The 12761-nt window shown below is 44.2% G+C and overlaps 1 protein-coding gene across 1 annotated transcript in view; it reads right to left on the bottom strand.

Moving 5' to 3' along the window:
• EDIL3 (EGF like repeats and discoidin domains 3) overlaps positions 1–3728 on the bottom strand; it is a 263077-nt gene extending 259349 nt beyond the window's left edge. The window contains exon 1 of the mRNA XM_049796524.1: positions 3597–3728. Coding sequence (XP_049652481.1) covers positions 3597–3663 — 67 coding nt within the window. The 5' untranslated portion in view covers positions 3664–3728. The remainder of the gene's footprint in view (positions 1–3596) is intronic.
• Positions 3729–12761: the final 9033 nt, after the last annotated feature.

The raw sequence follows: 12761 nt of genomic DNA, 5'->3' as shown, positions 1-12761 counted from the left end.
AAGAACAGTGAAAATCATTATGCAGGGTCACACTGTCAGCAGTTTGCACAGAGGCAGATGCCATCCGAAGATGCAAAGGCATTCTGTAAAACAGAAGAATCTCAGTCTTTAAAAGTCTCTGTGATCTTTCCAGTCTTTCAGTATAGTTACATGAGAACAAAGCTACAGTTTACCTCTCTTGATTCTCAGCACTTTTACTCCTTGCAGCTCATTCCAGCTGCAGAAAGAGGCTTTATAGAAACTTCTAAGCCTCAGAGAGAGTGAAGGTTCCCACTGTAATGGAGAAAAAGCAACATCTTTGAAACAGTTCCTTGAAAGTTCCAAAATTTTTATCTCAGGCTGACAGGACACAGTCATGAAACAAAGAACTAGATTTGCCTGGTTTTGGCAATGTCAATATCGCTTTTAGGCAAACCATACATAAAAATTCAGCATCAAGCTAACTGAAAACGCATGATACAATTTAATGGCCAGCTTCACAATGAAGACAACTCAAATGGTAAATCTTCAGAAGATCCTGTTGCAAAGACATTTAACACACAGACATGGAATATACCGATTTGCTATGCACTTAGAGTGCTGTTACCATAGCCGATCGATCAGTTTACCCTATTCCATGAGGTAAATCTGGGGACTAAAACAGCTACCAGTTTTAAATTAGGTTTTCCTTTCATTGGATCCCAATCTTCACTGACTGTTCTGAAAGGTACTGGATTATTTGTTCCTAAAAAAATCCACAGTGGGACTCAGGAACCTGTATTACTGTAGATGGGATGCACTGTATTTCTTCCACCTGAAATAATCTCTTGTAGTCTCTGTAGTCACTCTTGCAGTTACTGTCTGTCCACTACACTGTAGAACATCAGATTGTTCAAATTTGACCATGGAACAGCAACAACAGCAAATGTAAAACCTTACAGCTGTTTCGAAATATGTATAAAAGGACATTCCTTATTAAAAATGCACCTGCATCTTTCTTGCAAACTAAGGGGTAGAAGTCACTGCACCCTTGAAGCCTAGTTTCATCATATACAGGCATATAAATGCATCTCTGAAGATCAGACTCCTGTTACAGTGCATGAGATTGCAAATTTATCATACTGGCCAAAGAAGAAAAATGCAGTCTTCCATTGGGATGACTTTTTTCCATCATCATCATCATTATCACCTCTCTCAATCTTTCTCCTCCTTCTCTCTCCCTCAAAAAAAAAAAAAAAAAAAAAAAAAAAAGAAAAGAAAAACTTGCTGATCTACTTATTATGTATGTGTTCCAAACATAAAAAGCAAAAGAGGTTTTTAAGATACCACGAATAAGCAGGATTTTGACCTCCATCATTACTTTTCAGAGGTCAAATAAAAAAGCAGTTGGTATTTTTCTTTGTAGACTTGAAACACGGGTCAGTAATGAACTACATGACTTAACTTTGATCTGCAGGTGGAATTTACCCCAAAAGAAGACAGGGAAGAACTGGCCACTGCACAGATGACACTACCATGGGTTTTCATTATACACATTATGCAAATGGACTCATCAGCAAGTAATGTTCAAACAAAGCACAAAAAGTTTTGTAGTGTACAAAACCTGCTCTCCAAAGAGTTTCAGTTACTTACAGTGCTTACAGTCATCATAACTTTGAGAGATCTATTAAAAGTAAACGTTATGACAGTGAGCAAAATTAACCCAGTGTATCAGACGTGTCAAGCAACGTTTTAGTCTGTTTCAGCATAAAAACAGACTCTGTATCTTCTGTCTCATTTTGAAAGCCAAGGACAAACCTTTAACTGAACAATTACAGCTTAAGCAATCACAGAGCAAATGGATCTTTTTTCCTTCCTATTTCACTTCTCTTAGAAAACCTAAGAAGTTATCTCTGTCCTGAAGTTACCTAAAAGCATGGCAAGACCATAGACTTAGATGAAAAAACGTCTCAGATGCGAACTATGAGAAGTCCTACGGAAGCCCCATGCAAAGTATTTATGACAAGTCCAGACTTTGTGGCAGACACAGTATCTTTTGCTTAAAAGACTTTGGGCATAAACTGCAGGTACAAGGACATATTGCATAAGCTATCACATGCTCGCTGCAACTGCGTGAATGTTACTGGATTCGGAGAAGCCACTGTGCTGAATAATTTAAGATCCAATAAAATATTCAATTTTACTGATACATTGGTTTCATTTTAAAATAAAAAAAAAAAAAAAAAAGTGAATAATGACGGGAACAGGTCTAAAAGTCAACGGAAATACTATGTTACTCATTAGGATAACAGTTGTTCTACTAAGCCTCGGGAAGATAACAACTGGGGCGATAATAAAAAGGTCTCCAACCCCGAGACATTCCCCCCACGCCGGATGCATCACACGGAGGGACAGACACAGCCCCGGCAAAGGAGCATGTCTGGAGCTGGTGGAGGGCGAAAAGGCTGTGCCGGGCAGGAGGGGACGGACAGGGGGAAGCCCCCACGGAGGACGGCGGCCTCCCACGGAGGGTTTCGTGCTGTGGGTCGAGGTGGCGGTGCGAAGGGGACCCACGGCGGTCCCTGCACCCCGGGGGCTGAGCTCCTTCCCCGGCGGAGCTGCGACCGCCTCGGCGGGGAGCGGCGGGTCCGCACCGGCACCGGCACCGGCACCGGCACCGGACGGGACGGGACGGGCGGCAGGTGAAGCCCCACCGCCCCCGGCGCCTTCCCCCCGGGCCAGCCCCGTCCCCTTCGCAAGAGGTGATGCAGTGGAACCCGGTCTTGCCCCCCTCCACCTCCCGACGCTCAGCTGGTAGCAAGATGAGCTCGGACAACTTTTTTTAATGCCGGGAGGAGGGAAAATCCACCTAGCCTCCACTACGTAATTATTCTAAATAACAATAAAGAGAACTCCAAGAGCTCTAAACTTATTTTTTCTGGGGTAGGGTTGGGCTTTGCTTGGGGGTTTGGGGCGGGGAGCATGAGACAGAGACGGCGCCGTTCGTGTTTTAGATGGAGATGCCCTAGTTAGAGGGAGAAGACAGGAACGGGGTCGCCTTACAAGAGCTGTTCACTGCTGCCGAGATGCTAAAGCCCCAGAACGTGTTTGCGAAGTGTTCCGCGGTTTGCTGGCTCTTCGGCTGAGAGCTAACAGCCTTCAAATTAAAATGAAGACCGGTGACGGGGGGAGGGGGGTGGGGGGGGGTGGGGGGGGGGGGGGGGAGAGGAAGGGAAAAGAGATGTGGACAGCTCTGCGGCTATTATTAAATCTTCCCAGCCGCTCATCTGGATTACATTTAAGCTCTCACGGCGTTTGTTTCGCCTCTCAATAAGCGTAGTTTCAAAACAGAACATGTCTGAGGATGGATCTTTCTTCGGCTTCTATTCAAAATGTAGAGGTAAGTATTTTTTTTTACATTTTTTTTTTTTTTTTTATAAATAAAACAAACAAAAAAAGGCAAGCTCAGACGGAGGCACCCGGCTGAGAGCCGCCCGCCGGTCGCGCCTCCCCGGTCCCCCCGCGCACTTCGGCTCCGACTTTGCGAGAGCTCCGGCGCAGCCCCGACCCCCCGTCCCCCCCCCCCCCCCCCCGTTGTCGTCGTCCCATCCCATCCCATCCCATCCCCGTCCCCTCACCTCGGGCGAGGCGCGGCCCCGCCAGGCTCCCGCAGAGCACCAGCCAGGCCAGCACCGCGCGGCTCATGGTCCTCTCCTCCCGCGGCCGCGCCGCCTCTGCCGAAGGAAGAAGAAGAAGAAGAAGAAGAAAAGAAGAAGAAGAAGAAGAAGAAGGAGGAGGAGGAGGAGGCGGCGGCGGCGGCGCCTCCGCCCGGCCAGGCGAGGCGAGACGAGGCGAGAAGGTCCCTCCCGGCGCGGCCCGGCCCCCGGCCGAGCGCAGCCCCCGCCGCGGCTGCCGCTGCCGCCGCCCTAGCAGCGCCGAGGAGGCTGCCCCGCCGCCCGCCGGCTCTGCGCGCCCGCCAGGTGCCGCCGCGCCTCCAGCATGGCCCGGCCGGCCGCCTCCGTCCCGCGGGCGGGCCGCCTCCTCCTCCTCCTCCTCCTCCTCCTCCTCCTCCTCCTCCTCTTGCGCTCCTTCGGGGGAGGGGGGAGGCGGCGGCGGGCGGTGCTGCTCGACACACCCTGGCACCTGCTCCGCCCCCACCCCCCACCCCCCCCTCTTCCCTCCCCCGCCGCTGCGGCGGGAGATGCGGGGGTCGGCGGGGTGGGGGGGGGGGGGGGTGTGAGGGGACACGACGGACACGGGGACGACGGCGAAGTGCACCCACGGCAAGGGACTGGCTTCTGGCGGAGCCCGCTCCGCGCCCCTCCGCCCCCGGGGCCCGCCTGCGCGGATCGGGGTCTCGGGACCGCATCCCCGCCGCTCCTCTTCCGAGACAAATTCGGGCGTCGCGGTTTAGTCGTTGGCCCCGCTTCCCCGAGGGGGTGGTCGCAGGCCGGCGCGGTCCGCAGAGGTAATTTTACCCTCCACAAACTTTTTTTTTTTTTTTTTTTTTTTTTTTTTCCCTTTCTTGCGGGTGCTGTTTAGACAGCCCGGCGCTTTGCTGTGCGCTGCTTCAGCTGCCGACTTAAAATCCTTCCTGAACATCCAGATAGGGAACTCGCACGAAAGGTGAACGTCCATTCTTCCACCTCTACTGAAAGGGAACCGAGGCAAGAATGCAAGACAAGGTGAAATTTTAGAAGTGGTCCAAGGTGGAGGGCGGGAAGGTCCCATGTCAGACCACGACTCACAATTTTTTTTCTTTTTTTTTTTTTTTTTTTTTTTTTTTTTTTTTTCCTACCTGCGTATATACAACTACAAAAGTGAAATAAGTACCAATTGCCCAATGGGATTCAAAAGGCTCTTCAGATATTTTATAGCTGTAATTTGCATCCCCTCTACATGCTCTGGTAGTAAAAGAGCCCATATTAATATTATATTAAACGTTAATGCAATTGCTGAGTGAGAAGAATGCCCTTAACAGCATTAGGCTGTTGAGAAGCATTTCTATAGACACAACCTGAATGTCCGGGCCGGTTGCATGACAACAAGGAGAGACATCATGAAATTAAGAGTAGAAACGACCCGTTAAATCGTCTAATCTGTGGGCTACTTTGGCTAGCATCTCACAATAGTTTCCAGCATTTCATTTTACAAGCCCTTTGTCTACCATTAAATGCCTGTAAGTGGCACGGTGACAGCCCTTCCCTGAAGCTCTAGTTTTACATCTGAGCTTGCAATTAATCGCATTTTTCTCTGACATGGGAAGTATTTCAGTTTCAACACATTGCATTGTCAGGAAAGAATTAAAAGGATCAGGCTTTTTGCATTGGTTAAGCTACGAAATTACCAGAAATAACACGCCTTGATAAAGAGCATTTTACACCCAGAATCCGAGAGCATTTTCTGCTTGCATACCGAACGCAGGTGCACACACCAAGCATGCACTTCACCCATCACGGAGGTGCAAGCCTCTCTGGTGGCACTCAGCCAGCGGTACTGGGGCACTGCAAAATTACCCAGCAGGTTAGGACAGATAAAGAAAAAAAACCCATCTCCCCTACACTAATGAAGCCCATGCTAGCACAGAAGGTATGTTAGCACGGGCTTTAGTCCAGCGTATCTCTCTGCACATGCAGTAGCTGGTAGCATTCACCAAAACTTTGACTGTCTTCACTGTTATGTGTGCTGCACCTGGCAGCACTCTCATGGGCTACAGTTATGCCTTCATTTTGCTGCACAGACGTACTCTGAGATTGCATCACTACTTCTACAGCAACTTGGATTTTACACGTCAGTGTCCATGCCAGAGATCTCCCTGAAGAACTACTGTCTGGAAAGAAAATACTTCTATTTCTCCTCGAGGGCTGCTTTACTATCAATACAGAGATAGTGGAAATTTAGGAAGCCTTAACAAAGCTTCTGATATTAATGCATCGTTTCTCCACAACGGTGCTAATTTTACTGCTTATCTCTGTTTTACAACCAAGAATCCAGCTGTCATAATTACAAGGCAAGCTGCACTTTAGCTGCTGTGGCAGCCCAGCATGCCTGCACCCCCAAGCGGCAGGCTTGCCGCCTTTTTTTATTTTTCTTGAGGGAATAATCCCGTAATGCAGCCCCTTTATTTCCCCAATTAGAATAAATCTAAAGGGCCTAACTACATTTGGTACTGGGAAGCCTTTTTCCACTGAGAGCCTGTGACTAGCAGCTGATTAAAATGACACAGAAATAGCTTCTTCAAAGCCAGGCATTGTTTATTCAACCAAAAGGGATGAAACAACAAAAGGCTTTTATGTTTGGTTCTTACCTAAAGTGCAATGCCTTTTTGTTTTCAGATTTTGAATAAGTTTTATTCAGCAAAATCTATCTTCCCCACCTCAGAGTAATCAGACTGTTCCTGCAGCTTTCTTGCTGTCCTTCTCTGCCAGGCTCCCCTTCACGTGCTGCTTCCTCCTGCTCGCTCCCCTGCATTTCGGGAAGGACCCTGGCTCAGGGATGCTGCAGGATCTCCTCTCCATCCAGCTCCTTCCTTCTAGCCCAGTCATTTTTCTTAGCACAGAGCAATGCCATATCCTGATCCAGCTCGGTGCTCTGAGAAAGGCTCCAAGGTACAGATCGTTCCTTCCTCCTAACTCAAAGGTAGTAATTATTTGCATCTAGGTTTTCTTAATATGGATTTCCTGATATGTATAAGTCAAACCTAGTTACTGTGCAAGTCTGAGTTCCCGAGTGTCCCTGGGCCATTGTGCTCTGGGCCCTCAATTCTTCAGAGCTACACCACCAGCCTTGTCATCGGGGTTGCTGTCGTTGCAGCATGTCGCAGCACTCTCCGCCTGTAGTGACCAATCCCTGACCTGACCTTCTTGGTGGAAAGGCTGACCTGGTGTCCTTCATTGCCCTCTAAAGTTCAGAAATGGTGGATTTTTGCCATTTGTGGCATACACCTTTCTTGAAGCAACTGCCTCACTTGACGGTGGGAAAAACTGCCTTCTGACTCTGCTGCCATTTATAAGTACTATAGGTATGTAAAAATCATTTTCATATGGGAAACCCCAAGACATCTTGAAGGTTCTCTTTCCCTTACTTGCTTACATATCTGCAAATCCTTAGTGACTTCCCAATGGTGAAGGCACTTGGCTGAAATACAGACGAAATGGGGCTGGAATGGCATAAGACATTGCAGCTCAAGCTGACAGTCTCACTTTTTATATGAATTTTGACATTTATATCAATATATAAATATTACATTTTTATATTTGTATTTTGATATTTATCTGTAATGCAAAATTCTTCCTTCTGTCATGTGAATTCATGATGCGCGCTTCCTGTTCTGGATTTTAGTACTGAAATGGGCTCAAGAGGTCAAGAACAATTTTGCATCCAGTTTTTTTAACTTCTTCCATCTAAATGATCAGCACTGTTTACCATGAATTTCTGCCTAACAGGATTACCAGATAGGGACTGTGAAAACTGTCTAAATGTGCAACACCCCGTGCTTAGGCTAAGGATCCCAGGATCCTTGATCTTCTGGAATGGAAGGGGTATAGCGGAGAGACAGATCGACTGCTGCCTTTCAAAGGGAAAACACAACATTGTCAGCTTCCTTGAGGCTGGGCAAGAGCTGTTGCACAGCTGGTAATGTCCCCATTTTTTCCTTCATCTTCCTTTCATTAGTACTTATTTTTCCTCACCTGTTGTCTGCATTATTTCCTGTCCTACCCCAAATGCTCAAATTAACCCTTTGAATTCCTGAAGTACATTAAACAGGAAAAAATTACAACCATTACAAATGTAGGCAGCCACGTCATTTGCCACACTGCCCTTAGATAAAAAGTCATCAGGAAAGGAACAACAACAACAAATCTTAAAGCACAAAATGAACACATTTTTAGCATAAGGAATAGAATAAGGCTTCATGTTTAATAGTAGTGACATAAGGTCTAACACTTGTTACACAAAAGGTGAACTGAGTAACTCCCATCTGTGCTGCAGTAGTAAAAGAGTAAGAGCTTAACCTCACTGTTCACCAACCTCTTGCCAATTTTAGAAGTCACCTAGTAAACATAAAAGTAACCTGTCAATTACCCTATAACACCTTTAGGGTATCTTGGATACCAGCTTTGCTTAGGAGATTAGCTCTATCACTGGTTCCCATCAAAGCATTGGCCAGATTTGAGCCTTCTTAAAGTGAGAGATCCGGACAAGCTCAGCACCCAGGGTGTACAGGCAAAGATTATATTGCCACCTCAATTATAATTAGCACTATAAAAAGCCACTGCTGCACACAAGCAGTGGAACTTTCCATAATGTTTTCTAAGAATATGTACTTTGTTCATCAGGAATTTGTCGTACACCATTCACCATAACTGGCTACTCTGAATCTGTGAGTCGTTGGCTTATATGTGCCTCAGAGAAAAGAACAGGTACTACATCTGTCTGTCACCACCACCGCAACACTGCCAGAATTATTCTTTTGGTTGACACTGCCTCTGAGAAAGGGAACAATTCTTTCTTTTATCTCATCCCAAACAAAGACTGATCCACCACTTCTTGAACATGCAAGGTTTCCACTTAAGTCAATGTGGGGTTTTGTTGCATAAAGCATGGAAGATCCCGCTTCCCTCAAACCTTTCTGGTTCAAAAGAAGTGTCATGTAATGCCGCATCACAGGAAAGGGAGAGAAGTGGCTGTGCAACACAGGGAGACAAACTCCATTTAAAAAAAAAAAAAAAAAAGGTACTTTTTCTTTCCAACTTCTGTAGCATGGATTTTTTTGACTCTTTATAGAAAGGAGGCAACAAAATCAGTGCCATAATTGGTTTTGATTACCCTTCTTTTATCTTGGAAATAAGGCTTTACTGTCTACAGAGGACAGGTATTTAAGAACCCCGTGCGTTGGCTAAATGTCTGAGTAAGTTTTAAAATGAATCCTTTGCCACCAATAATGTGAGTGTGTAATGTGCACAGGAACATAAAAGAGAAGAAGGGTACACAGGCTAAGGTGTGAGAGTAACCCCTGAAATGAAGTATTCCTACGGTTTGTTCCACATATCCTTCAGCACACCACTGAAGTTGTGGAAATAGATGCTAATTAATTTCAGCTGAAATTATTCCCTGCCCACTTGTGAAAGGAAGAAAGTTAGCAATTTAGATTTATGGAAATGGTAAACAGCGGTTCTTTCGGCAGCAGCAAGACACGTAGAAGCTGAGTGCTAATGTGCTTGTGTCTGTTCACTGCCGCTACAGACAGTTCCTCACCAATGCCACATGATTCCTCTACTTTCTACGTAGGAAGGTCTGAGTTAAACATCGATGTCACTCCTCTGCATTGCTGATGTTAACAAGGCAAAGATGCACCCGGATAAAGTGTCACTTGCAGCAAGCTGCACGTGGTGGGTCTTCTGATGTGGGTGCAGATTGGTTTCTGCTCAAGACTGTGCCAGCAGGCAGTGATGCTGTGAGACTGCAGCTCTCAGGTGAGCCCGAGTCCCTCGGATGGAGAACTACAGGATGCCCATGGCTCCTGAGAGGATGATGAGCACCCAGAGAGTCCATGACACTGCTTAACCCCATGCTTTGCTGCCTACATGAGTTTATAAAATGCCTTTGCACTCAATACTGAGGAGTCGTCTGACTGGCATCCCATATATTATGTTTCTGTGCCCTCCATGCCCTCCTGCATTCTGCTTCCAGCTGCAAACAAGTGTACTTAAAGGAATTCAGTGAGTGGAAGAGAGACTATGTGATTGAACAACCCTCGGTTCCTTACGAACCCAAATTAACACACACCTCTCTCCTTTTCGAGTTTGTCTCTCTCTGCACTGGTCCATGATTCCTATTTTCTCCACTTGCACACCGACTGCCTTGCACCAGTAAAGATTGTTCTGCCCTGCTTTATTGTACTCCCTGTTACGGAAAAGCTAAATCATGATCATTAATGGGAGCGTCAAGTCACTATCGAACACGTATACATATATACCATTCTAAACAGCCATTTAGAGAACAGGCGGCAACAGTTCTTTGAAATCTCTAGCAAAGTTCGCCTTGCTTCTCATCCCTCAATATTAGGATCTATTAGCACCCTGAATCATTGCAGGAACATCTGTGAAGTGCAGCCCAGCGATCCAGGTTTGCAGTAGCTGGAAGGATTCATTCTCATGCAATATATGTTGCAGTCTTTGATATCCGAGTTCCCTGGTGTTGCTACCACTTGATCAAATGAGTCTGAAGCAGAATTTCTACAAAATACGCAAGGGCAGTGGTAGAAGAAAGCCGATAGGATTCCAAATGCAGCTTTTCAGATGCAAAGCTGAAGTTCCTGCCTTAAATCTGTAATGACCAAGGTGGTGTTTTGGATTTTTTTTGCTTCAGGGCTACATAAATGCTGAAGTTGCAATTTTGCAAAGTTAAATGTGTTACACCAAGGTCTGCATCCTACTGTTATTTATATTAGAATTCTGAGGACAACACTATGGATGAACTTGGTGAAAGAGTTTGTTTCACATACCTACAAAAGATATTTTCATCTTAGCAAGAATATGCTTTAACTGTTTAAACTGTAAGCAGCTCTTATGGTCTGTGAGGCTGCTTTTCCCTAAATGTGCTGTTGCAGATCATGCCAGTAAATAAGAAGTCTATTCTTCTTTTTTTTTTTTTTTTTAATTATTATTATTATTATTTTTTTTATTCTGAGAGAAAAAAAAAAGAGATTGGAACATAATTTTTTAAATTATTTTGTCTTACTTTCAGCACTTATATTGCACAGTTAGATTTAACAGCTCATTCACACTGAATTTCAGAACCCAGGGGAGGAACCATTAAATCACAATAAAGTATTTAATGGAGTTGTGCCATCTGCATTTCAGAGACTTAACTGCAAACTGAGCCAAAGATCTTGTGATTTCAGAATAAGAGAATATTATTAGAGCCCAGAGACTTTTGACACCTGGTCTCTCATGGAGGAGTGCATTTCAAATCAACATTACATACACTTAATAGATTTCAATTACTGGGTTTGTGTGAAACAAGACAACTAACCAAAAGTTTTCCTTTCATCTTCTGATGAGCTGGCAGCTTATCATGACATTTTGTAAATCATTCAGGTTGGAATTTGACAATGTGAGAGATTTTAGGAATAGTTTTATGCCACTGCAGTGAACCGACAGAGACATCCTGTCTTGATGTATGACAACTTTTCCTTGTCATATAAAATTATTTTTAAGTGTTCTTGGTTTTATGTGTTGGTTTTGTTGGGTTTTTTTAATAGCTTTTGTTTGTTTGTTGGTTTGGTTTGGTTTGGTTTGGTTTCTTGAGGGATGACCTAAAGATGTGTGTTAGAAATTTATATTCATCACAAAAAAAAAAAAAATGTTGAGGAAAGGAGATGTGCTAGTTCCAGCTAAATTTCTGAAAGGTAATATTTTTCATGACTGGTGGAACATTTCTGTGCAAGATGGAAAAGGGCATACTCATCTAAAGAAGACACAAGATCCTCTTTTCTTTTCAGATTGTTAGTGGTACAGCAGCCAGAAAACTTGCCTGACACAAAATGCTGAGATTCCTACCTGTACTCTGATTCAGGCAATACAGCTGCTTTGTCTGGCTTTCTGGTATTTCAATTAACTATCCTGACTATTTCTTTTCCCTCAGGGACTCCACTTTTCCAATGAGTACTCTGGTTCTCGTGATCATTTTGAGAAATCTTCATTTTGTGTTATTTGATTTTATCTCTATTGAAAGTCAAAACATATTTTCCAGACGGCTGTTGTAGAGGCTGGGGGTTGAGGCTGCACTGCATTAGAGGCTCTGCCAGGGTGCAGCGGCAACAGCCTCTTCCCTTGAGGATTCCCAGCTTAAAATTACAGCCGAAAAGACAAAGCGCAGGAGAGAAACAAAGTGAATGGGCAGAAGAATAAGTAAACTAATAAAACATTTTATGATAAAATAAGATCTATCCATGCAATTCTTTTTCTGTTTGTGGTATTAATTGTATCGGCCATTGGTTTCACTAAAGAAGTCATCTGGAGATGACTTCAGTTGTCCAAGTTAAAAGCTCCTTCAGCCCTCAGACTGACGTCTGTATCCTCACAAGAACCTCTTAGCACCAGCCATGTCGTCTCTTTTGAGTTCAATACCAGGACAACTCTCCCTGGAGCAGGAGGTTGCTGCAGTACTGTTTTACCCTACTAGCAGTCAATTTTAATAATAGTAATAGTAATGGTAGTGGTGATAATAATTCCTCTAATGAAAATAAAGAGAAACTCAGAAAGCAAAAATATATTTAAGTATAAGCATGTAGAACAAATGATGTTTATGTCATCACTGGATGGGCACATTGACTGCACTATTCAACAGAATTTATAATGCTTTACAACTACATATTTCTAATATTATGGATAAACCTTAATAACATTAAAATATATAAATATTTCTCATAAATGTTTTCTTTCTTCCAAGGTTTTTTTTAATATGTCCCTCCTCTTTTTCTTTTTAGATATCCTGAAGTGCTACCCAAGTGTTGGCACTTTGTTTCACGATTACAATTGGGAGTTTTGGCTCTTAAGCAAAAACATTTTAAACTTCCATCCTCCGTTTTTCTCAGTCTGGAAAAGCTTCCTGTTTAAGAGATTTCCTTACACAAGAACATGAAAGCAGAGTATGATAAAGGATGTTTCTCTATGTATGTATTTTTAAATGTGGTACTCAAGAATTAGAATTTTCAGAAAGGTAGTTTTCTTTCAAGTCCTTTGGTTCCAGTCAGCTAAATAGGAAAGATTAATTACCGCTGTAAAATTCAGTTATAA

Source organism: Accipiter gentilis, chromosome Z (genome assembly GCF_929443795.1).
Source record: "Accipiter gentilis chromosome Z, bAccGen1.1, whole genome shotgun sequence".
NCBI classification, from domain to species: domain Eukaryota; kingdom Metazoa; phylum Chordata; class Aves; order Accipitriformes; family Accipitridae; genus Astur; species Astur gentilis.
This window is presented reverse-complemented; position numbering and strand designations above follow the sequence as displayed.